The sequence below is a fragment of the Atractosteus spatula genome, chromosome 7 (genome assembly GCF_055471065.1).
Source record: "Atractosteus spatula isolate fAtrSpa1 chromosome 7, fAtrSpa1.hap1, whole genome shotgun sequence".
Classification (NCBI taxonomy): Eukaryota; Metazoa; Chordata; class Actinopteri; order Semionotiformes; family Lepisosteidae; genus Atractosteus; species Atractosteus spatula.
This window is the reverse complement of record NC_142712.1, coordinates 2,956,420-2,983,911: the sequence shown is the minus strand read 5'-3', so window position 1 is coordinate 2,983,911 and position 27,492 is coordinate 2,956,420. Positions and strand designations below refer to the sequence as shown.

General features: G+C 36.4%; 4 protein-coding genes and 1 pseudogene across 4 annotated transcripts; all 5 read left to right on the top strand.

Annotated features, from left to right (window-relative positions):
* Positions 1-2,897: 2,897 nt before the first annotated feature.
* LOC148830201 (olfactory receptor 52E4-like) lies at positions 2,898-3,863 on the top strand. The gene has a single exon (XM_088922462.1). The coding sequence runs from the start codon at positions 2,898-2,900 to the stop codon at positions 3,861-3,863; it is 966 nt and encodes a 321-aa protein (XP_088778588.1).
* Positions 3,864-7,185: 3,322 nt separating this feature from the next.
* Positions 7,186-8,154, top strand: LOC148830200 (olfactory receptor 52E8-like). Its single transcript, XM_088921972.1, has one exon. The coding sequence runs from the start codon at positions 7,186-7,188 to the stop codon at positions 8,152-8,154; it is 969 nt and encodes a 322-aa protein (XP_088778098.1).
* A 3,000-nt stretch (positions 8,155-11,154) lies between these two features.
* On the top strand, positions 11,155-12,117 carry LOC148830199 (olfactory receptor 52D1-like). The gene has a single exon (XM_088922518.1). It carries the CDS (start codon positions 11,155-11,157, stop codon positions 12,115-12,117), a length of 963 nt encoding a protein of 320 aa, XP_088778644.1.
* A 4,349-nt stretch (positions 12,118-16,466) lies between these two features.
* Positions 16,467-17,429, top strand: LOC148830198 (olfactory receptor 52E4-like). The gene has a single exon (XM_088921968.1). It carries the CDS (start codon positions 16,467-16,469, stop codon positions 17,427-17,429), a length of 963 nt encoding a protein of 320 aa, XP_088778094.1.
* A 3,899-nt stretch (positions 17,430-21,328) lies between these two features.
* On the top strand, positions 21,329-22,270 carry LOC148830197 (olfactory receptor 52E4-like; annotated as a pseudogene).
* The last annotated feature ends 5,222 nt before the right edge of the window (positions 22,271-27,492 follow it).

The following is a 27,492-nucleotide window of genomic DNA, read 5'->3' as shown; positions in this document are numbered from 1 at the left end:
ATGATTAAGAATATTGAAAATCAGTGACATGCAGTAACACACCCTGAAATGCAGAGGAATCTTTTCCTGAAATGCTAAATGTATAAATGTGATGCTTTAGAAAATAAAGAGCTTTTACAAATAACGTTTACAGTTCAAAATGTCAATAAGAGACAAACATTTCACATACAGTATTTACATGCTAAAACTATATTTAATACATAAATTTCTGCTTTTATTTAAGCAATATGTAGATGAAGTCTGGGTTTAATAAAAATTGTATCAGTAAATTGCAAGATTCCTTGATGACTTTTAGGAACAAATCAAACATAATAATTTACAGTCACACACAGAATATACTATATACAATTTGTTAATATAAATGTGTTGACATGACACCAAAACATACATAACAAACAACTTATGTACAGTAATAGAATATATTTGAGAAATGATCTGCTATGATACAAAAGTTGATTGTTCACTGAATTAGAAAGATCAGAGTAAACTTCAAAGTTAAAATACAATAACTATAACATGGTACAGTGTAGTTCTTAGGTTCTTTTAATCCTATATAATTAAATCACATTTATATTCTCAAACACAAGTAACTATGCATTTACTATCATGAACTAAACAATAAACATTTGTTTGGAATAACAGATCAGCTCCCGAGAATTATAATGTAAATAATGAAGTTTATACTCAAAATATTCATTGGCCACACTTCCTTGATGAGTGAAACTTCCTGCTGGTAAAACAGAGCTTAGTAGACTGGGCGAACATCCAACTTTGGCAGCCGTTTTGTGCTGGGAAGTTCCTGGAGCAGCTTTGCCTTTCTTTGCTGGGCAACTCTGCATCTTTTTGACTTCAGTCTTTAAAAACAATCTTTAAAAACTTCTTTTGTCTTCTTGGACTGCAGCTGCAACATAGACAAAAGGGAACTCATTTTGTCTCCGGTACAGTTTTTTTTCAGAATATGCTTGGCTATTCTGGATGTTGACAAAAAGAAAGAGTCCAGCTGTCTTATTTTGTTGACCAGACTAAAATAACAGTGGGTTCAGGAACACAAGATTTATTCTGTTTGTTGAAAGGACATCTTGGACAGAATTCTGTGCTTTACTGACTCAGCCATTTGGCCCGGCTTCTTGAAGAAAAGTGCTGACTCAGACTGCTTGTAGTCACTTGGCTGGAAAAGTCAGATAGCCAGTTCAATTGAACAGATATTGAGAAGCCAGTGAGTTAACCAGCAAAAATGAGTTGGGTTAAAGATTTTATGGGGTAACATCACAAGTTGGTTATTGACTGGGTTCCTATCAGGTATGGTTTTGGTACCCACCCTGGTGAATACTTATTGGTGGATCTTTCTTTGGGCAATTGACTATACCCATCTCTCTTCTAGACATCCAGGCACCAGCAGTGGATATCCATTATTAGTGCTAGAACCATCGCTGTCCTGAGAAAGATCATTATGCAGAAGACAAACTCAGCTCCCTTACTTTCCCACATGCAAAAACCACTAGGTCATTCTGTGACTGAGATCACAAAGAGAGGCCTCTTTAGCTACTGTACATTCATGTGCCCTCACACAGAGATAGGCACCAGGCTGCTTGGTTAAGACACACAAAGATTATTAGAAATGTTTAATAACACTTAATTCTAAGTGAAATAATTGGCCTTGTCCCTACAAATGCAATCTATGCTAATCAGAAGAAAATAAACATCAATGTGCCTTGAATTTCAACACAACAGCAGATGTTTACCACACAGAGCTTGTCCCATTGGTAATAAATAGTAATGTTGTCCATAAAAAAACACATTAATAGGAAGATTAATATAGTGATACTGTTTATTGTTTCTCCCACCTTGCCAGGTAATGGTAAAATTGCACACTAAAATGAGCTCGAGTAACTTGTAACTTGTGCCCTGAGTCATATGGAATTCTTATTTAATAATTAGTGCTTACACTGCACCTTGTCAGGAATTGCACACCTGTGTAATTCTGTCACCTTTGCACAGTCTGTGCTGCTCATAATGAAGACCTTTCCATTCTATGCTGTAGGATTGTGGTTTCTGTTGATCAGCTTGTTAAGCATGGTGAAGAATGGATAATGAATATCACACTTTACTGTAGGTTTAACTTGTGCTTAAGGTCCTGCCTTGTCTGATCTATATGCCAGCAAATGAATGGAAATCTTCAGACATCATTTTAATGTCATTTGTATTATTTTTGCTTCACACTGTACACGAAAGGTGACATTTCATACATACTTTTGCAAGAAAAAAAATTATCTTCAGAGTACTATAGACTGTTTCTTGCATTACAAAACATTTTAATGTTTCAGACTAAAGACATTATATTTGCACAAGATATGCCCTAGTTTTGAAAACAAGCAATAATTGAACCTGAATCTGAAAATTAGTAGGAGCAGCTCTCTATTGCTTTTAGCACATGTTTAAGTTATATCTGTGAACACTCATGATTCGCCTTCATGCATTGCATATCTCAGGGTATTAATAATCAAAGTGAGTATTTTTCAAAACATTGCAATCAGCCTCCTGTGAAATGTCTTGAACCAAAGCAAATAAGATACAGCCAAAGCAATGAAAGAACAAATTAATCCTCAGAGTATTTTCTCAGATACCATAAATAATCTGCAATGTTCACATGCCATGGTAGAGCAACCCATAACCACTTGTGAACTACTTGCCATTTTGGTGAGATTTCTTTTTCAATTAAAAACTACAATTGCACTGTATGGTAACAGGTTGCATTTTGTCAAAGAAAATGAAAATAATACAGATAATGAACACTGAATTTTGTTACTGAGGAAATTAGTTTATTCCATGTGCTTATTTGTGTGTTAAAGAACTCTTGCTTTCTATCTAGCTGTGTGTGCAGGAAGCAACAGAGAGTCATGCCAGCTGTCAACACCTCCAGCCTCCGTCCAGCAGTGTTCATTTTGATGGGATTTCCTGGGATCGAGCACCTGCAGCACTGGCTGTCTGTCCCTTTCACTGTCCTCTACATCACTGCTCTCACAGCTAACAGCATCCTAATACTAGTGATCAGACTAGAGAAGAGTCTGCACTCTCCCATGTACCTTTTCCTTTGCATGCTGGCAATGGTGGACATTGGTTTATGCACAACTACTTTACCAAAAGTGCTGGAAGTGCTTTGGCTCGACAACAAGGACATTTCATTTGAAGGCTGTTTTATTCAGATGTTCTTCATTTATATTTTTGCAGCACTGGAATCCTCTGTTCTAGTGATGATGGCTTATGACCGATACATTGCCATTTACTATCCTTTACGCTACACAGTAATATTGTCACAGACTCTCATAGCAAAAATGTTTGTTGCATTTTTAATCAGAAATGTAATTTTACCTGGATTGATACCTACATTAGCATCCAGATTGCCTTATTGTTCTTCTAATGTTATCCCCCATTGCTACTGTGATCACATGGCTGTAGTAAAACTGGCCTGTGCTAATATAACTATGAACAGTTATTATGGACTGTTTGTGGCATTTTTTGGATGGGTTATAGATGTGATTTTTATTGCTTCTTCTTACATAATGATACTCAGAGCGGTGTTAAAACTAGGATCAAAAGGAGCTTGTTTAAAAGCTCTGAACACCTGTGGGTCTCACTTGTTTGTTATCTTCTGCTTCTATATAATGTCTCTGCTTAATTATTTATTGTACAGGTTTGGAAATGGTTTTCCTCCTCATGTACACAATATTTTCTCAGTCTTGTATCTTCTCATTCCTCCAGTCTTAAACCCCATTGTTTATTCTGTTAGAACAAAGGAAATTCGTCAAGCATTTCTGAAACACTTCCTAATGAGAAAACTTCACCCGGTCATGGACCATCATTGATTATTTTGATACACAAGCTTGAAGCCACTACTATAGACATATCAGGTAATTCCAGAGCATTTTGACTAGAATATTGGTAGTAAATAATCTTAAAAAGTAATTGATTATGAAAAGTGAATGCCAACTTCAATTATGTGAGAAAAATAATGTTTTTACCTTCAGCTATTTTTGAAAAAAACAAATGAGACATTCATAAATGTAAATAGAGACTAAACCGAAGTGATGTAAATAATAACGTAGAATATGAAACCCACTTAAAAAAACTTACAAGAGCTACAGTACGTAGAGCCAAGTGATTTTTTTGTCAGTCTATGAATATCACAATTTCAAAACATGTGTAATAAGTAGGTTTACATCTGATGAAAAAACTCTAGTTCATATTGAAGTACAGTTGATATGAGGAACTTCTCTGACTACATAATCTCATAGCTGCCTCAGTATATCCTATGAGCATGTTGAATTACTGTGCTGGAGTCATGTACTGTGTGTGAAATAATGCTTTTAGTTTTGTGATTCATCCAGGACTGGTAAACTTCAGGCCTTAGGAACAAAATATAATATGGATTGTTTGTGTTCATATTTGTGTATATTAAATTTGTCATCAGCTGTTGAACGTTTAAAGAATTGTAATCTTTCAGCAATTCAGGATTAAAGACTGAGGAATATGAACATAGATTGTCTAGAACAAGGCTACTATTTTTGAGTAAATTTAAATACAAAATCCCATAAAATTTAAATTTGAATCTTTATACATTTTATATGTGTGCTGTGTATGTTTTAGTGACTCAAAATATTTTATATATCTTCATGCACTGTGCATCTTTTCATTTAGGATCATACTCCTAACAGTCATTAAAATTGAAAGGAGGGGTTATTCATTTGTACTTCTGAAGACGAAGGAACACATTAGGCAAAAACTGTCATGAGTGGTGATGTCTTTTTATACAGTATATGGTAAGCACTATATAGTACATGTTCAGGTGGGTAGCTGCGTCAGCATGCGTAGGCTGCAAAGGAACAAGTAATAGGTTTATTCCATGCTGAAAAAAAGAAGACAGAGAACACAACGTTTTGGCCGTGGAGCCTTCTTCAGGCTTCCCACCCCTGAAGAAGGTTCCACGGCTGAAACTTTGTGTTCTCTTTCTTCTTTTTTTCAGCATGGAATAAACCTATTAATTGTTCCATTATATAGTACATTGCATGTAAAGTAATTATTTAATTAATTAAAAAAAAACAAGTGATATGTTTGCAGCATGACCGATTTTACTGTCCAATTATCTGAAACTTTATGAGAGGACTGGTGCAACAGAGGTTGTGACACTCATACTGGAACAGTACAGTTTTTTTTTCAGTTTAAAGTCACATGTTTTCTGTTACCATGCTCAGCTGTTGTAGTAATTGAAATCATTTTTAAAAGGTTTGTATAGAAAGCAAAGTCTGATTCAAAGAATAGATGTGCCATAAGAAACTATGGGGTGCATCAAAGAAGTCCTTTCTGTCATCTTTTTATTTTGCTAATGATTATCAAAAATATTTTTTTTGAAATACCATGTGGAGTTTTTTTTTAATTTGATGTAAAACAGACAGATGATCCACTTTCAGTGTTAAAAAGTATTAAGTTTCCTCATGTATCCACTTTACAGACTTTTTAGTGACACCTGAGAATTATGAAAACCAAATACCAGTGATATACAGTATAACACAGCCTGGAATGCAGAAGAATCCTTCGCTGAATTGGTAATTGTAGAATTGTGGTCTATTTAAAATAAAATCAATAGCTTTTACAAAACCAATTTACAGTTCAAAATATCAATAAGTGATAAGCTGTTTACATATTGTCGCTTTAAAGCTTACTTAATAATCAATTCTTGCTTTTATTTAAGCAATACAACCTGAGCACTCTGCGATAATCAAAAGATCATCATGCCTTGGCTTTCAATACAACAGCAGATGTTTACCACACAGAGTTTGCCGTATTGGTAATAAACAGTGTGCAGTGCGGTTGTCCGTAAAAAATCAATTAATATAAAGATTGATACAGTATAGTGGTACTGTTAATTTGTTCTCCCACCTTGCCATGTAATGGTAAAATTCCACACTGAAAGGGCTCCAAAAAAATGCATAACTGAATGAAAATCTACAGTAACTTGTGCTCTAGATCAATTTGAATTTTTATCAATCAGTGTCAAAGATGACTCTAATGGAACACAAAGAACTTACACAGCACCTTGTCAGACCTTGCAGACCTGTGTGATTCTGTTCTCTGTTAACTCCCCAGTGCACAGTGTATTCTGCTCATAAAGATGACCTTTCCACTCTGTGCAGTAAGATTGTGCTTTCTGTTCACCAGCTTGTTAAGCATGTACTATATTTGTGATTGGTGAAGAATGGATAATGAAGACAATACCTTACTGTGTGTTTAACTTAAACTTGTAGTCAGTCCTTGTCTGACTTGTACCACAACGCAAGAACTGAAATCTTCAGACATCACTCTCATGTTATGTGTAGTATTTTGACTTCTCATGTTATTCACTTCAGTATTCACAAAGGAAATTCGATTTCTGGGCTGTAAGTAATTCAGATTCATTACACTGCTAAAGATGATCCCATGTACAGTACTTTTCAAATATAATGTAAACTCTTCTAGAAAGAAAACCTTGAATCCATAACTTTCTCCTGCTTTGAACAGACTATTTGCTGCATTACAAAATAAATCCATGTGGTCAAATACACTGATTACAATATGTTTGCATGTGTTTGCAACATGTGCCTCACATTTAAAAAACAGTAATACTGCTTTTGTCCAAATATTAATAGGAAAATATTGTTGGTGTTGTTAAAATGATATCTGTGGATACTCCTCCTTCATCTTCTTGCATTACATTCCTGAGGGTATTAACATTCAAGGTAACTGTTTGTGATGATACGAGAGTTGGCCTCTTATGAAATGTCTTGACGTAATGCAAATGAGATGCTGCCAAAAAAATAACAGAACAAATCCTGAGAGTATATTCTCAGATATCATAAATAACCTACAATGTTCACTTGCTGTGACTGAGCACCCCAGACGCACTTGTGAAGATGTACTTGTGAAAATTCAGGGAAGTACTTGTCATTTTGGTGAGATTTCTTTTTCTAATTTCTCAAGAAACTGTGACATGGTAGCATGTGCTGTGATGCTCAAAATTAATGGAAATAAAACTCAAAACAAATAGTGACTTTTATTATTAAGGGGATGAATGAATTTCATGCTTCAAGTGTTTTTTTGTGTGTAAAAGAACTCTTGCTTTCTAGCTGTGTGTGCAGGAAGCAACAAAGAGCCATGCAAGCTGTCAACACCTCCAGCCTCTGTCCAGCAGTGTTCATTTTGATGGGATTTCCTGGGATCGAGCACCTGCAGCACTGGCTGTCTGTCCCTTTCACTGTCCTCTACATCACTGCTCTCACAGCTAACAGCATCCTAATACTAGTGGTCAGACTAGAGAAGAGTCTGCACTCTCCCATGTACCTTTTCCTTTGCATGCTGGCAATGGTGGACATTGGTTTATGCACAAGTACTTTACCAAAATTGCTGGAAGTGCTTTGGCTCGACAACAAGGATATTTCATTTGAAGGCTGTTTTATTCAGATGTTCTTCATTTATATTTTTGCAGCACTGGAATCCTCTGTTCTAGTGATGATGGCTTATGACCGATACATTGCCATTTACTATCCTTTACGTTACACAGTAATACTGTCACGGACTCTCATAGCAAAAATGTTTGTTGCATTTTTAATCAGAGACATCATTTTACCTGGACTGATACCTACATTAGCATCCAGATTGCCTTATTGTTCTACTAATGTTATCCCCCATTGCTACTGTGATCACATGGCTGTTGTGAAACTGGCCTGTGCTAATATAATAATGAACAGTTATTATGGACTGTCAGTGGCATTTTCAATAGCAGGCTTTGATTTTGTACTGATTATCTTTTCTTATATAATGATATTCAGAGCAGTGCTAAAACTTGGATCAAAAGGAGCTCGTTTGAAAGCTCTAAATACCTGTGGGTCTCACTTGGTTGTTATCATGTACTTCTACATTACATCAATATTCAATTATGTGGTTTACAGGTTTGGAAATGAAATTCCTGTTCATGTTCACAATATTTTTTCAGTTTTGTGTCTTCTTATTCCTCCAGTGTTAAATCCTATTGTCTATGCAGTTCGGACAAGAGAAATTCGTCAAGCATTCCAGAAACACTTCTTAAGGAGGACAATTATTTTACAACAATTAAGCCTAAAATGAATTTTCACTGATTATTTTAGCAATTATTCCAATGTCGTCTTGCTTGCTTCTGAATTTCACTCCTCTGTGTAAAGAAAACAGTAAGGAATGTTAACAAAACTGCTGAAAACAAAAGTAAATTGTAAAATAAATTGGAATCAGACTTTCTTAACATCAAAATGTGACTCTAAACATTTAATGGAAAAATAGTGCAGAAGATTAATTGATTTCATATTCTTTCTCTAATTTCTCTTACATTAGCTTGTAAAATCCAGTTTGAATTCTGACTATATTATGAATTCTTAAAACACACATCACTACAGTATATTATAATGCAAGAAATGAACTTTGGATATAATACCAGTTGTTATATTTTTAATTATTTTAAGAATGAATATGGAAATAAAGAAAAGGGGAGGTCAAGCTACAGTGTGCAAAAGAAAGTAAATACAGTTGTAAATAAATATTAACTCAAGCAGCTGATTTTAAACCTTGTGTATTTTATATTTTATATGAATGCACTGCATTTCAGGTGTCACCATTTTATGTGGTTAATCTGTGTTTACAGTCAATATTTGTACTCTCCTGTGGTTTAAAATTTCTAGTCTCACAGGCAATGATGCAATGAAGCATTTAAGCAGGGTGATGTGAGTACCTGCTGGCTTCAAACCAGGCTGTGAATGAAACTAAAAAAACGACTCTCACACACCTTTTTGAAATAAAGTGAAATTTGCTGTATTGAACTTTCTGACCAAAGACTAAAATGTTTGCATAAGTTAAATTTTATTATATTTGGTGAACACATTTACTACTTTTAATGTTATTGAGAAAAATAAATCGAAACATCAAATATAAGACGAGCATCACCCCCCTCATTGTCCCCTACCCATTACTGGTGCCCCCTAAATAAAATGAAATCCGTCAGCAAAGACGTTTCTTTTAACTATGCATTGTACTGTACATATATATTCTGTACATTCTGTACATAGAGATTCATAATTTAAATCAATTGTAGCATTTTTTGTGCTGTTTGTGTCTCTCAGTAAGTTAGTGGTTTGAAACCATTGATCCTGTAGCCTGCACCAGGGATCCTCAATCCTGGTCCTGGAGGGCTGCTGTGTTTACAGGTTTGAGTGCAGCTGGGGTCCTTCTGGCTAAATTATACAGTACCAGTTTAACAGCTTCTTTCTGCTCTTTATGATGGTACAGTATAATGCAGGGGAAGAGACCTGGAAAATCTGCAGACACACTGATTCTCCAGGGCCAGAATTGGGAACCCCTGGCCTACACAGTCTTTTAACAAATCTATGACAATAAAACAAAACGAATGCCTACATCTTAATTAGTGATGTCAGGTGATTAAAGACCATTAGAATCGTTGCACAACAAGAAGAGGCCTTTCAGCCCATTAGCTTGTGTGGTTGCTAGGATGTAATCGATATGAAGATCTCATCTACTGTAGCAATTTCTTCAAAGGACCAGGATGTCATCCTCAACAATATAACTCAGTAGTCTGTTGGAGACTCTCTTAACTAAGAAGGTGTTAATGTGACACAATTAAGAATGCTGACAATATTGGCGACCAAAAGTCTACATTTAAAAAATTGGTGAGTTCCAACACATGCAAAAACTGACAGCTTGGGTTTAGACTAAAGCCTCACCTTTCTGAAACATGTCTAGCAAGAGAAAGAAAATGTGTAAAAATGCTTAAGTATTCCCAAACAAATAATTGATTTTACATCCTTTCACATTATTAATAAACAGCCACAGTCTGAATAGTTAGCAGGGCCTGTAGGTTGCTTATACTGTAGCCAACCTGGTAGAGTGGCTCTATATTAATTACTAATGCATCATTTTAAAATGCAAAGAGCTCAACACAACGTTCATAAGCACATGGCTACATCTCACACCTCCCTGTGATTCTACATCAAGGCCTCTGCCAGAGGACACCTGCACATAAAATACCTTTTCTAGTGTGTGTTGGAAAATCACACATTCTAATCATCAGCTTGTACAGCAATGGTGACTACTGTTGAGCTGTTGATGGGCACCATACCTTGAGTAATTAACCCATGTGTGTTTGCACTGTGATCTATGAGAAAGCCATGAGAAAGTGCTCTGTAGTTTCATCACTACAGAGGTCAGTTTTATTGCTCTGCAGTAAAATGTCCTATATACAGAACATTCTCTGCCTGAACCGTCTCTATCAAAAACTGAATACAATTAAGTATTGAGCCCCCGCAGGTAGCAAGAAAAGCTTGAAGTGGATTTGGCATTTATTCTAGAAGGAAAGATAATGAAAGCATGTATCATTCTTCTGAAGAAGGCCTCCAAGAAAGTCTGGTAAGTTGAATTGAGGTCCAAGTATTTTGGCCTGTGACTATACCTGTACAGCATTTGTATAAGTGTCTGTAGAAATTTTAATATAGAACCTTGTTAATAACCTCCTTTTCTTCACTTGATTAAGACAGAATACACTGATAATATTATTACTGAGGCTAAATGTACTGTTTAGAAACAGTACAAGTGCCTTTCAGAGAGTCATAATTAAAGCAACACTGTATTTCAATGTATTATTACAATTTTTGTTTATACTTCTCTTTTGTCTTCATGCACTTCTTGACAGAGATGTCTATTTGTCAAAACACTACAATCAGCCTCCTGTGAGATGCAGCCAAAGCGATGAAAGAACAAATTAATCCTCAGAGTATTTTCTCGGATATCATAAATAACCTACAACGTTTGCTCCCTGTGAAAGAGCACCCCAGACCCACTTGTGAAGATCCAGTGAAATACAGGGCACGTCTCATTTTGGTGAGATTCCTTTTTGTTAATTTCTTGAGAAACCATGACATGGTAAAATGTGTTGTGATGCTTAAAAATAATGCAAATAAACCTTATTACAAACAATGCCGTTTATAATTAAGGAAATAATTTTGTTTCAAACTTCAAGTACTTATTTGTGTGTAAACAAACTCATGCTTTCTATCTAGCTGTATGTGCAAGAAGCAACAGAGAGCCATGCCAGCTGTCAACACCTCCAGCCTCCGTCCAGCAGTGTTCATTTTGATGGGATTTCCTGGGCTAGAGAACCTGCAGCACTGGTTGTCTGTCCCTTTCACTGTCCTCTACATCACTGCTCTCGCAGCTAACAGCATCCTAATACTAGTGGTCACACTAGAGAAGAGTCTGCACTCTCCCATGTACCTTTTCCTTTCCATGCTGGCAATGGTGGACATTGGTTTATGCACATGTACTTTACCAAAAGTGCTGGAAGTCCTTTGGCTCAACAAGGACATTTCATTTGAAGGCTGTTTTATTCAGATGTTCTTCATTTATTCTTTTGCATCACTAGAATCCTCAATTCTAGTAATGATGGCTTATGACCGATACATTGCCATTTATAACCCTTTACGCTACACAACAATACTATCAAGGACTCTCATAGCAAAAATATTTTTTTCATTTTTAATCAGAGATGTCATTTTAACTGGGCTGATACCAATATTTGCATCCAGATTGCCTTATTGTTCTACTAATGTTATTCCTCACTGTTACTGCGATCACATGGCTGTTGCAAAACTGGCCTGTGCTAATATTATAATGAACAGTTATTATGGACTGGCAGCAGCATTTTCTATAGCAGGCTTTGATTTTGTACTGATTATCTTTTCTTATATAATGATATTCAGAGCAGTGCTAAAACTTGGATCAAAAGGAGCTCGTTTGAAAGCTCTAAATACCTGTGGGTCTCACTTGGTTGTTATCATGTACTTCTACATTTCTACAATATTTAATTATGTGGTATATAGATTTGGAAATGAAATTCCTGTTCATGTTCACAATATTTTTTCAGTTTTGTGTCTTCTTATTCCTCCAGTGTTAAACCCTATTGTCTATGCAGTTCGGACAAAAGAAATTCGTCAAGCATTCCAGAAACACTTTTTAAGAAGAACAATTGAGCCTAAAATTAATTTTCACTGATTAATGTAGCAATAATTCCAATATTTTCTGAATTTCACTTCTCTGTGTAAAGAAAAATGTAAGGAACATAAACAAAACACTGCTGAAAACAAAAGTAAATTGTAAAACTAAGATATGGAATCAGGCTTTCTTAACATTAAAATGTGACTCTAAAAAGAGTTGAGCAGAAATTAAATTTGGTAAGTATGAGAATGCAAATTAAAGGGAAAAAAGTGCCAGAGGTGAAGTGATTTCAAATTGTTTATTTGATGTTACAGCCAGTAAAATTCCAGTTAGAAACTGTAAGCTATAGTACACTGAGTAATTTCAGAATTCTTAAAACATACATTTATTTATTATAATACTAGAAATTAACTTTGGAAATAATATCAATTATTGTGTTTTTAATGCCCAATATATGCAGTATATGGAAAGAAAATGAGAGAGAGGAGGTTAAAACTGCAGAGAGTGAAAACATAAGAGTGTGAAAAATAGAATATTTTATGTTGTACAAAAAGGTTAACTGAAATAACTGGTTTAAAACATTGTGTACACCATAAAAAATCCTTCTATATATGCTGTACACAATTATATACTGTATGTGAATGCACTGTATTTTATGAGTCACCATTTAATTTGGTTAATCTCTATTCTTGTTTACAGTAAACATTTGTACTCTCCTGTGGTTTAAAATTTCCAGTCTCACAGGCAATGATGTTATGAAGCATTTAAGCAGGGTGATGCGAGTACCTACTGGCTTCAAACCAGGCTGTGAATGAAACTGAACCTGACTCTCACACACCTTTCTGAATTAGAAGTGAAATTTGCTGTATTGAACTTCTGACCAAAGAAGTTAAATTTTATTATATTTGGTGAACACATTTACTACTTTTAATGTTATTGAGAAAAATAAATAGAAACATCAAATATAAGACGAGCATCACCCCCCTCATTTTCCCCTACCCATTACTGGTGCCCCCTAAATAAAATGAAATCCGTCAACAAAGACGTTCCTTTCAGCTATGCATTGTACTGTGCATATATATTCTGTACATTCTGTATATAGAGATTCATAATTTAAATAAATTGTAGCATTTTTTGTGCTGTTTGTGTCTCTCAGTATGTTAGTGGTTTGAAACCATTGATCCTGTAGCCTGCACCAGGGATCCTCAATCCTGGTCCTGGAGGGCTGCTGTGTTTACAGGTTTGAGTGCAGCTGGGGTCCTTCTGGCTAAATTATACCAGTTTAACAGCTTCTTTCTGCTCTTTATGATGGTACAGTATGATGCTTAGAAGAGACCTGGAAAATCTGCAGACACACTGATTCTCCAGGGCCAGAATTGGGAACCCCTGGCTTTATTGACAATAAGACTTTATTGATCCCGTAGGGAAATTGATGTGTTACAGCAGCCCAAGACAAGCAATAAAAACAGACATCAGAATAGACAAAACATTAGAATACGTACAATAATAAAAAATAAATATAAAATAAAATAAATAAATAAAAATAAATACATAGGTGTGTGCAAAATATGATCATAGTCACTGTAAAAACAATAAGAATATGTGCAAAATGTGCATAGGTATATACAGATTGAATGTCCAAAAAGTACAATGGAGTAACATGCTGTCCATAGACGAGCAAATGAAGGGCTAACAGTCCTAGCCTAGAGCAGCGTTATACACCCCGAAGACGCCGGGAGGAAAGACCTGAGGAAACGTTCCCTTGAACACTGTAGCTGGAGCACTCTGTTGCTAAAAGTGCTCCGCTGCCCAATAACAGTCCCATGAAGCGGATGAGAGGCGTTCATGACGGCTGTGAGCTTGGTCGGCATTCTCCTCTCAGCCACCACCTCCAGGGGGTCAAGGATCAGCCTCAACACAGAGCCAGCCTTCTTGATAAGTTTATTGAACCTATTTGCATCTCGTCATGATGCTGCTGCCCCAGCACACAACAGCGTAGAAGATGGCCGCCGCCACCACTGATTCATAAAAAATGTGTAGCAGTGTTCCACACACACCAAAGGACCTGAGCCTCCTAAGAAAATAGAGTCAGCTCTGACCTTTCTTGGACAGGGCGTCAGTGTTACCAGACCACTCCAGCTTATCATCCAGGTGTACTCCTAAGTACTTGTAGGACTGCAACCCCTCTATGTCCTCACCCTGGATGGAAACAGGGTTAAGCGGAGACTTATTCCTTTGAAAGTCCATGACCATTTCTTTGGTCTTGCTGGTGTTTAGCTGGTGATGGTTAAGATGACACCACTACACAAAGTTGGTAATCAAGCTCCTATACTCCTCCTCCCTCCCCTCTCTAATGCACCCCACAATTGCAGAGTCATCCGAAAACTTCTGCAGATGACATGCATCAGAGTTGTACCTGAAGTCAGAGGTGTAAAAGGTGAACAGGAATGGAGCAAGGACAGTCCCCTGTGGAGCACAGCTCTGTAGCCATACATACTGTGGCCGGCAGGTCAGATAGTCTATAATCCAGGACACCAGGGGAGTGTCCACCTGCGCCGCCCTTAGCTTATCTCTCGGTAAAGTGGATGGATGGTGTTAAAGGCAATGGAGAATTCAATGAACATAACTCTCACAATGGTCCCCTTCTTCTCCAGGTGAGAGTTAGCTCTGTGTAGCAGATAGATGACTGCATCCTCCACTCCCAAGTGTGACCGGTAGGCGAACTGCAGGGGGTCCAGTGCTGTACTCACCAGGGTTCTGAAGTGGTCCAGTACAAGCCTTTCCAGAGTTTTCATTAGGTGTGATGTCAGTGCCACTGGTCTGTAGTCATTCAAGACTTTAGGGTGCCCCTTTTTGGGTACTGGTACCAGGCAAGATGTCTTCCAGAGCACCGGAACCTTTTCTAATCTCAGGCTGAGGTTGAAGGTGTACTGCAGCACTAAACCCAGTTGGTCCGCGAAGATCTTTAGCACCCTGGAGCTGACACTGTCAGGACCCTTCCCTGCCTTCCCTGCATGGAGTCTCCTCAACTCCCTTCTGACCTGGTCAGCTGTGATGGAGCAGAGGAGGGCAGGGGAAGATGGAGTAGGAGTAGGAGGGATCACATGATGGGGTGACTGAGGACATGAAGAGGGTGTCTGGAGTGAAGGCCTGTGAGGTGAATGGACGGTGGACCCATAGATTAACAAAGATTAACAAATTAACAAATTAACATAGACGAACAAATCTATGACAATAAAACAAAACGAATGCCTACATCTTACTTAGTGATGTCAGGTGATTAAAGACCATTAGAATCGTTGCACAACAAGAAGAGGCCTTTCAACCCATTAGCTTGTGTGGTTGCTAGGATGTAATTGATCTAAAGATCTCATCTACAGTACCAATTTCTTCAAAGGACCAGGATGTCATCCTCAACAATATAACTCAGTAGTCTGTTGGAGACTCTCTTAACTAAGAAGGTGTTAATGTGACACAATTAAGAATGCTGACAATATTGGCAACCAAAAGTCTACATTTAAAAAAGTGGTGAGATCCAACACATGTAAAAACTGACAGGTTTGGTTTAAACTAATGCCTCACTTTTCTGAAAAATGTCTAGCAAGAGAAAGAAAATGTGTAAAAATGCTCGGGTATTCCCCCCAAAAATAATCGATTGTACATCCTTTCACATTATTAATAAACAACCACAGTCTGAATAGTTAGCAGGGCCTATGTAGCTTATACTCTAACCAAGCTGGTAGAGTGGTTAAGTGCCTGTAGAAATTGTAATATAGACACTTGTTAATGACCTCCTTTTCTTCACTTGATTAAGAGAGAAGACACTAAGAATGCTGACAATATTGGTAATATTATTACTGAGGCTAAAGGAACACTGTTTAAAAAATAGTACAAGTGCCCTTCAGAGAGTCAGAATTAAGGTAACTTTGTATTAAAATGTATTATTACAATTTTTGTTAATACTTCTCTTTTGTCTTCATGTATTTCAGAGATGTCTATCTGTCAAAACATAACAATCAGCCTCCTGTGAGATGTCTTGACCAAAAACAAATGAGATGCAGCCAAAGTGATGCAAGAACAAATTAATCCTCAGAGTATTTTCTCGGATGTCATAAATAATGTTTGCTGCAATGTTTGCTCACCGTGAAAGAGCACCCCAGACCCACTTGCGAAGATCCAGGCAAGTACTTGTCAGTTTGGTGAGATTTTCGTTATTAATTTCCCAAGAAATTGATGCATGGTAAAATGTGCACTGATGCTTAAAAAATTGAAATAAAACTGATAATGATTGCTGGCTTTAAATATTTGAAAAAGATTAATTTGTTTTAAAAATTCAAGTGCTTATTTGTGTGTAAATGAACTCATGCTTTCTATCTAGCTGTGTGTACAGGAAGCAACAGAGAGCCATGCCAGCTGTCAACACCTCCAGCCTCCGTCCAGCAGTGTTCATTTTGATGGGATTTCCTGGGATCGAGCACCTGCAGCACTGGCTGTCTGTCCCTTTCACTGTCCTCTACATCACTGCTCTTGCAGCTAACAGCATCCTAATTCTAGTGATCAAACTAGAGAAGAGTCTGCACTCTCCCATGTACCTTTTCCTTTGCATGCTGGCAATGGTGGACATTGGTTTATGCACAAGTACTTTACCAAAAGTGCTGGAAGTGCTTTGGCTCAACAACAAGGCCATTTCATTTGAAGGCTGTTTTATTCAGATGTTCTTCATCTATGTTTTTGTATCACTAGAATCCTCAGTTCTAGTGATGATGGCTTATGACCGATACATTGCCATTTATAACCCTTTACGCTACACAGCAAAACTGTCAAGGACTCACATAGCAAAAATGTTTTTTTTATTTTTAATCAGAGACATTATTTTAACTGGGATGATACCTACATTAGCATCCAGATTGCCTTATTGTTCTTCTAATATTATCCCCCACTGCTACTGTGATCACATGGCTGTAGCAAAACTGGCCTGTGCTAATATAACTATGAACAGTTATTATGGACTGTCAGTGGCATTATCTATAGCAGGCTTTGATGTGGTACTTACTTCATTTTCTTATATAATGATATTCAGAGCAGTGCTAAAACTTGGATCAAAAGAAGCTCGCTTGAAAGCATTAAACACCTGTGGAGCTCATTTGTTTATTATCCTGACCTTCTACATAACTTTAATGTTTAATTATTTTGTATACAGGTTTGGTAGTGGAATTCCTGTTCATGTACACAATGTATTTTCAGTTTTGTATCTCCTCATCCCTCCAGTATTAAACCCCATTGTTTATTCTGTTAGGACTAAAGAAATCCGTCAAGCATTTTTGAAACACCTCATGAGGAGAAGAGTTGACCCATATGCAAGGCATTAGAAATGAGATGAGGCAATGCTTTTGGTTTATAAGAGCTTGATCAAGATGCATGTAGTTAACATTATTTATAAAATAAATGCTACAAATATATAATAATGATGGGAAACTACAGTGCAAGATGTCTGTAAAAATGAGTTTTGCAGATGACATAACATATGGCATTACTATGTGAAGAATATGATTTTAAATCATACTGTACAACAGAAAAATAAATAGAAATATCAAATATAAGACAAGCATTTTTTAAGATTTAAGATTTAAGATCACTTTATTGGCCATATACAATTTCTTGCATTAGGAATTGGTCTTTTCGCAGACCCCAGCTTGCTCTCCATGAGACACACAGACAGAGAGGAGAGAGAGAAGCTGGGGGTCAGAGTGTAGGGTCAGCCATTTATACGGCGCCCCTCATTGTCCCCTACCCATTACTGGTGCCCCCTAAATAAAATGAAATCCGTCAACAAAGACGTTCCTTTTAACTATGCATTGTACTGTACATATAGAGATTCATAATTTAAATAAATTGTAGCATTTTTTGTGCTGTTTGTGTCTCTCAGTATGTTAGTGGTTTGAAACCATTGATCCTGTAGCCTGCACCAGGGATCCTCAATCCTGGTCCTGGAGGGCTGCTGTGTTTACAGGTTTGAGTGCAGCTGGGGTCCTTCTGGCTAAATTATACCAGTTTAACAGGTTCTTTCTGCTCTTTATGATGGTACAGTATGATGCTAAGAAGAGACCTGGAAAATCTGCAGACGCACTGATTCTCCAGGGCCAGAATTGGGAACCCCTGGCCTACACAGTCTTTTAAGATAGATAGATAAGACTTTATTGATCCCATAGGGAAATTAATGTGTTATAGCAGTCCAATGTCAAGGATGTCCGAGGGGACAGACCGTGGAGCGGGAGAGCGGAAAAAGACCCACATGCGTAGCGGCGGAACGGGAAAAAGTCCCGGGCTCAGCAGTTTAGGAGTCAGGTAGAAACCTATGCCCTCAGGCAGCGGACGTGGGGCGACATGGATGGTTAGGCGGGTTTCAGGACATCCGAACGTCAATGCTGAGCCAAGACAGAATGAAAGACTTGGAAATATATAGCCCCAGAGAGAGAGAAACACCAGAAGGACAGCAGAGAACCAGAAATGAGAGACAGGACAGAGAAGGAGCGCCCTCTGGAAGCAGAGGGCATGACATCCAAGACAAGCAAAAAAAAAACAGACACCAGAATAGACAAAAGATTAGAATATGTACAGTAATACAAAATAAATATAAAATAAAGTAAATAAATAAAAATAAATACATACGTGTGTGCAAAATATGATCATAGTCACTGTAAAAACAATACACATATGTGCAAAATGTGCATAGGTATATACAGATTGAGTGTCCCAAAAGTGCAATGGAGCAACATGCTGTCCATAGACGAGCTAACAGTCCTAGCCTACGGCAGCGTTATACACCCTGACAGACACCGGGAGGAAAGACCTGCGGAAACGTTCCCTCGAACACCGTAGCTGGAGCAGTCTGTTGCTAGTGCTCCGCTGCCCAATAACAGTAATTAACAAATCAACAAATTAATATAGATTAACAAATCTATGACAATAAAATAAAAAGACATAGTGAAGGCTGTGAAAACAGCCACAAGTATTTTGTATGCACACAAAGTTTTTACGTAACCCTAGGAGTTATCGTGAAAAGCTACAGTCGTGCCAATTGTAATCGTTTTGATTTTTAAAGACATTTTAGAAAAGTGTCATCTATACAAAAAAGTTGCGTTTAATACCACTCGATATTATTATATTTACAGAGATAAACTCTCTATTAAAGCTCAGATCAAAGATCAAGCACAGATCAAAAAGCAAGATCTCACACACTGGAACTGATCTGTGATGTTGAATGTGAATTGTGGTGCTCTAGCAGGCACAGTCTGTGCTGTGCTGAAAAAAAAAACGGTTGAACAACTCTTAAGCATACTGTAGTTTTTGTTAACACAAGTTTATCAGTGAAAAGACCACGGGCATTTTTCCTCCCCCTTACATTCTCAGAGTAGAATAGAATTTATTATTAGCACAATTTATTACAGTGCTAAATTTAATATTATTGATTACTTATAGTTTATGCTAACACCTAACTTTCTTAACACAAGAAATACTGCTCAATACGGCTTCGTGCGAAAAACCCGTATATCACCATAGGAAGCATAACAGCGTGGTCTCCAATTACCCAGACCACAAGCAAAGGAATAAATGTTAAATGAAATGTTAAAAGAAAACTGAGGACATAGTGAAGTTGGACCTTACAAAGTACTGTAGACTGTATAAACGTACAGTGACATGGTCAGAAGGAGCAAGGAGCACGTGGTTATTTCCAAAATAACCACATGTAAGACTTTGATGCTTAAAATGTTTAGGGAGAAATGGAATACTGGTGTGTATTTTTTCTTTAACATACCAAGACCAGCCATATACAGCACAGTTTACATACAGTAATACGTTTATGTTCCTAAATTAATATATTTTATGAGCATGTGAAAGGCATGGTGAATCGGAGATTCTCAAGAATTACTTTGTATGATTGGAAACGAATACGTGATTGGATCAACTAAATGCTGTGGTGTTACTTTTTGTCAATGAAAAAATGAAGTCTTTTCGGTTACAAAGACGGTTACAAAGAATGTGGACCAGGGTAATATTTTGAGTTTACAGCTTGTCCAAGGTCATTCGTTATTAATACTATTAGTGTCTTTATCTTTTTAAAGACTTTGATGGCGACAGCTCAAACGCTGTACATGAGAGGTTGAGCCTTATTAGCTCGACCTGGTGGTAATTCCGGATACTATTATCTTACTTGCGGTATTATGTGGTATTATACAGTATTATACGGTAACCCGTGTTATACCGGGAAACGCCCACCACATTTTACCGCGGTATAACCCGATCATTTTGAATGGCTGCATCTGTATTAATGTGTCACAACTGAGAATGCTGACAATATTGGCAACCAAAAGTCTACATTTTTAAAAAGTGGTGAGATCCAACACATGCAAAAACTGACAGCTTTGGTTTAGACTAAAGCTTAACCTTTCTGAAAAATGTCTAGCAAGAGAAAGAAAATGTGTAAAAATTCTTGAGTATTCCCCCCAAAAATAATCGATTGTACATCCTTTCACATTGTTAATAAACAACCACAGTCTGAATAGTTAGCAGGGCCTATGTAGCTTATACTCTAACCAAGCTGGTAGAGTGGTTAAGTGCCTGTAGAAATTGTAATATAGACACTTGTTATGACCTCCTTTTCTTCACTTGATTAAGAGAGAAGACACTAAGAATGCTGACAATATTGGTAATATTATTACTGAGGCTAAAGGAACACTGTTTAAAAAATAGTACAAGTGCCCTTCAGAGAGTCAGAATTAAGGTAACATTGTATTAAAATGTCTTATTACAAGTTTTGTTAATACTTCTCTTTTGTCTTCATGTATTTCTTGACAGAGATGTCTATTTGTCAAAACACAACAATCAGCCTCCTGTGAGATGTCTTGACCAAAAGCAAATGAGATGCAGCCAAAGCGATGAAAGAACAAATTATTCCTCAGAGTATTTTCTCGGATGTCATAAATAATGTTTGCTGCAATGTTTGCTCACCGTGAAAGAGCACCCCAGACCCACTTGCGAAGATCCAGGCAAGTACTTGTCAGTTTGGTAAGATTTCCGTTATTAGTTTCCCAAGAAATTGATGCATGGTAAAATGTGCACTGATGCTTAAAAAATTGAAATAAAACTGATAATGATTGCTGGCTTTAAATATTTGAAAAAGATTAATTTGTTTTAAAAATTCAAGTGCTTATTTGTGTGTAAATGAACTCATGCTTTCTATCTAGCTGTGTCTGCAGGAAGCAACAGGATGCCAGCTGTCAACACCTCCAGCCTCCGTCCAGCAGTGTTCATTTTGATGGGATTTCCTGGGCTAGAGAACCTGCAGCACTGGTTGTCTGTCCCTCTCACTGTCCTCTACATCACTGCCCTCACAGCTAACAGCATCCTAATTCTAGTGATCAGACTAGAGAAGAGTCTGCACTCTCCCATGTACCTTTTCCTTTGCATGCTGGCAATGGTGGACATTGGTTTATGCACAAGTACTTTACCAAAAGTGCTGGAAGTGCTTTGGCTCAACAACAAGGCCATTTCATTTGAAGGCTGTTTTATTCAGATGTTCTTCATTTATGTTTATGCATCACTGGAATCCTCAGTTCTAGTGATGATGACTTGTGACCGATACATTGCCATTTATAACCCTTTACGCTACACAGCAATACTCTCAAGGACTCACATAGCAAAAGTGTTTGTTGCATTTTAAATGAGAGACATCATTTTACCTGGATTGATACCTATATTAGCATCCAGATTGCCTTATTGTTCTTCTAATATTATCCCCCATTGCTACTGTGATCACATGGCTGTAGCAAAACTGGCCTGTGCTAATATAACCATGAATAGTTATTACGGACTGTCAGTGGTATTTTCTGTAGGAGGCATTGATTCTGTAATGATTATCTTTTCTTACATAATGCTATTCACAGCAGTGCTAAAACTTGGATCAAAAGGAGCTTGTTTGAAAGCATTAAACACCTGTGGAGCTCATTTGTTTTGTATCCTGACCTTCTACGTAACTTTAATGTTTAATTATTTTGTATACATGTTTGGTAGTGGAATTCCTGTTCATGTACACAATATATTTTCAGTTTTGTATCTAATCATCCCTCCAGTATTAAACCCCATTGTTTATTCTATTAGGACTAAAGAAATCCATCAAGCATTTTTGAAACACCTCATGAGGAGAAGTTGACCCATATGCAAGGCATTAGTAATGAGATGAGGCAGTGCTTTTGGTTTATAAGAGCTTGATCAAGATGCATGTAGTTAACATTATTTATAAAATAAATGCTACAAATAAATAATAATGATGGGAAACTACAGTGCAAGATGTCTGTAAAAATGAGTTTTGCAGATGACATAACATACGGCATTACTATGTGAAGAATATGATTTTAAAACATACTGTACAATTTAAAAATAAAATTGCCTGAACAGTTACCTTTTAATTTCATATCATTTAAGTATAAAAACCTTGTGTCAATCACAGTTTTTCAAACAAATATAAATGTCTTTTTAGTTGAAGGAAATCTTCACTTTTTCCCTTATAGCCTAAATGCTAACAGAGCTCATTAGTTTAACCTCATGAAAGTGTACAGCAGTTTGTAGTGGATAAAACAGAGAAAAATAAAAATGTTCTGTAAATGTACAGTAGCCCATCATCAGCCTCTCATGTGGCGATCAATGGTGTTTCACAGTTCAAGGGTACTGTACTGAATGAAATATTACCGTGTTGTTCTTTAACACTGGGTAGTTTGATTTATCTGTGCTCTCAGTCTCTAGATTGATATACAGTACACCATCCAGTATACAGTTTATCACTAAACGAGTTTAATTCCACATATTTCCAAACCCTGTGATGGACAACAGAAGAATAAAAGCTGGAGAATGTGGTCCTCTCTAGTGGCTCAAGCAGCAAAATGCTCGCTGCAGTGCAGGCTAAGCTCTGTGATCCAAGTGTCAGGCTCCTGCCTGGGTCATGTCACTAGCCAGCTGTAGCTGGGACACCACAAGCCATAGTGCAGAATTGACTGAGCACCATGTTTAAAGATATTGTAAATGGCTTGAAAGTTGATGGGTTGGAGGAGTCACCTAAACCTCCTCAATCCATTTCTGCATGCTTGGCAGGTTTACAGGTACAAGAGAAGATCCAAAAATGCACAAAAGGCTATTGAATATCAGATACTGTAAGTGTAACAAAAATAATTAGTGATTCTGTATTATTATAAAGATGGAGGAATGTGAACTGGAATATCCAGTTTTGGTGTCATAATGCATTATTTCTGTATTATGACACCATACATTATTATCTAAAATTATGCATAATGCACTATTGTATTATTATATGGGAATCAAATAAACATCTTGAAAGCATTCAAAAAGTCAGGACATTTTTTGTATGTGTGTTGCACTGATTTTAAGAAGAAGCTCTGAGTCAGCCTACTGTAAGTGGTCTGGATGAAAACATCTGTCCATCCATCCACTGGAATTTCTAGACCTGAAGTCAGCTTTCTAGTGACTCTTTTTAGGCCAAAAGCGTATCCTGTGTGATAAATTGGGTTACTATTAAAATGGAATTGCTTTAATTTCTAGTGTTAGGCTTGTTAATGATTAGACTTACAGTACAGTATATTGCTTTGTTGAAATGGATATCAGTGATATACCCCTTAGCAGGCATGTCATATATCAGCTCCTGATACCACGCAGGTGCCATAAGAATGTGCCACAACATAAGCCACATGCCATTAATTCCCACTTACCTATGCCATATGACAAAACATCCCATTTACTTATCAGTTTCATTTATTTAAAGGTAACTTTTAGCTCCTATTCACAGATGCATGCTAGCCAATATAACAGGATTCATGCCTGATAACTGTGATAAAGGAAATATATATTTTTTAAATATTGTGCATTGATCATAAAAACAGTCAAAGGTGCTGTAAAAGCCACTCTGTTGATATGCATAAAACACTCTGGATTTCAACATTTTCTAAAGCATAAACATTTATAAAACTTGATAAGTGTTACTGAATTCATGTTGTTTTGTCTGTTTTCCAATAGATACTCAGTGTTTCACACTCAGTGTACCATTTCCCCATGAATTTGTACTCTCTAATGGTAAGCAACAGTTATACAGTCTAAAAGCTTTCACATTGTGTTTTTATTGCTATTAACAAAATGTACATTAAGATGAAAGAGAAATACTTATATATCTGTGTTTGAGTGTCAGGTGGGTTGGGGGAAGTTGTATTCACGTGAATTTATTTAGGTTTCTTGTTACCCGATCTGATTTCTTTCTGAAATACAGTAATGGATTAGAAAAGCTGTTTGGAAGATAAAGTAAGAAAAATACATGCATGACCTCTCCTAGGTTGAGTGTATTAGTATGGTGGATAACTGTATCACTGACTAAAGAGTGAATGAACATTGTAAAACATCACTAAACCTGTTTTTAAAAGGTCTGTTAAAAGTTGTTTTTCATTAGGAATCTAATTAACAAACAAGTGATCAAGGGTCAGCTTGTATAAACACAGCTTGTTATATCAAATCTTTTTTAATTGCTACACTTATATTTACCTTGTTAAGTGTACCTTTGGTGACCAATTATGTATGTCCTAGTTTCCAAGTACTTGCTCCACTACAAAAGTCTAATTGGCTTTGTTGTTATTGTGAAGCAATTGTTTGGTTTTCTTTTCCTTTCTTGTGGGAATAAAATTTGTCCTTAGCTAATTTATTTACTCTACACAGGCTGCAACTGCTCATTAGGAGAAATAACACGGACAGACTCTTTTAATGAGTATGTCAGCACCAACAAGGCCAGAGGCCAGTTCTATATATTAAAAAAAAATATTGATCAAAAGCAATAGGGCTGTTGGTGTACAATACTGAGTTAATTTTTGGTGTGTAAATAGCCAATTCACACCAAATACACACACAAAGACACACCTCAGGTGCATGAATCAACACTGCATTTATTGTTTCTCCAGGCATGCAGATTCCTATCATTCAGTGTAGCTAATTTACACATGAAGGAGCAGTTGAGAAAATTAAAGATTCTTTTCCTAAGAACTAAACTTTCCCTTCTATTGAAGACAGAACAGCAATAAGAACTAATAAAGACATTTTTTTAATTATATAAACAAAAACAGAAAATAACTTTATGTTCCCTAAATTATTATTATGAAACAAGATAACAAACGATGAGCTTATTTTTTGGGGAATATTTATTATATATTTTATAATTATACTATCTTTCATAGAAAACATTTTTTCATTTGCTTGGAAATCCTCATGAATTTCAAGATTTACTGGTGCAAGTGATATTTGGTTGAATTTCTATTCTTTGGGACTTTTATATGCTTTTTCAAAAGCACCCCGTCTTTTTAAAGTGCCATACTGCTTTTATGTTTCCTTTACGTGGTGAAAGATTAACTTAATTGACAGAATTGAAGGAGAATAAAGAGTAAAAAAAAGATAATTTTCTGTGAGGAAGCAATGTTTGTCTGACTCCTGCATTTTTCCAGTTTGCAAGCATCTTTCATTAGGACAGTTTATACCTTGTGGAATATGCAATGGTTTTCACAGTAATTACTGTACAGAAATAATTGGTTCTTCTGTGCCCTGCCACATTCATTGGGGCAACAGTTAAGTGTCCAGTGGCTGTTAACAATTTGCTGTTCAATGCTGCTAATACCAGTGCAACAGGTCATTAAGATGTATCTTTGTTTTGTTTGCAAAGTAAGAGGTCATTAAGCCATAGTTACTGTTGTACACAGATCAAATCCCTTGCCATCCTACTATAATGAACTTGCAGGAGAAAATGGAACACATAGAACAAGGCAGGGGGCAGGATTGAGAAAGAGTTGTCAACAGCAGGGTTAATTCTGCAGCTCAAATAATTGTTTGTCAATTTGACCAAAAGCTAAAGGGTTGTATTAAGAAATATTGGCAATTCCTTATCTGAATATTTATAATACCTTCATAACTGCTACACAATACATTATTAAGTGCTTAAAAAAACACATTTAGGGGCGCTATATAAAATAAATGTTATTATTATTCACTATTAGGTGCATAGTGCTTTACATGGACACAGGAATTGTAACAAGTGGTATAAATGATGCTAAAACAAATATCATGACAACATGCACTTTATGTCATTTGCACAGTCCCAGTAAAGCATTATCCATGTGATAGTAACATCTTGTGCAGCAGATATTAAAGAATTATTAAGCCAATTATCCAGAAAAATAATTTAAGTGATACAGGCCTCAACTGACATACTTTTCATGACTAGTTTCACAAATACTGGGTCCTGCTACCAAAACAGAATATCTGAGTGTTCGATAAACGTACTGAAAAATGCCTATAAATTGCATTACATAAAAGTTAATTTCTTGGAACATATCATGCACTCCTTTTTCTAATAACACATGCAAGGCTGAAGTTGAATGCATGATGTAATATTTAATCGCTCTGTATAAATCCATAATACACAAATCCTCATGAATGAAAAATTTATTTTCATCAACAATATTATTCCTTAGACTATTACTAAAACAATATTAATCTCATCTGTCTGTAAAACAGGTATTCTTGATTATGCTTTATGTTTGTAATTTTGTTTTTCTAGTGCACTAGACATTAGACACCCAGAATTTAAAAAGCTCATCTCACATTGCCACTAGTGCATCTTCAGGCTGAGGTTTGTCATGTATATCACAAGCACTTTTCCGATTAAAGGGCCCCACCTCAAAAACACAATGTGCTGTGTCTGATCAGTGGGATGCACATATTTATTAAAATACCATTGTGTTCCATGGCAGGTGTGTAATGATGATGTACAAATATATAAAGATTAATTTTGACCATTTTCTGCTCATGCTTTGATATTTAACTATGATGTATTCTAAAAACAAGCATTGGAGCTCTGTCTGTTGTCATAGATGAGTACCTTCTTTTCACAGTGCATTACTTCATGGGTCAGAGCTTGCTTTTAACACTAAACACAGCATTGCGAAGTACAGTAAATGACACCAGCATCGACAATGACACATGACACTGATGAAGAACTAGCTTTGTTTACAAATCATTGGGTACATTTTATTTATTAAAAAGTATAACGTACAGTAAACAAACTAAACTTTTGCAAATACAAAGAAAAATGTAAATAGCTAGGGTATTAAAATCTATTATTTTCACCCACATTAGAAATGTTTGAAAATGTTGGAGAGATATGAATTATGGTAATGTAAATATTAATTACTGTAACACATCATTTAGAAAATGTAGCCGTTTAAATACACTTCTAATTCCACTCTGGGTTTGTAAAATCTAGGTACTGACAGCTGTTTGGAAATAGAATAATAGATATTAGTATATTCAGATGGTTCTGTTTTCTAATGTTGGAAA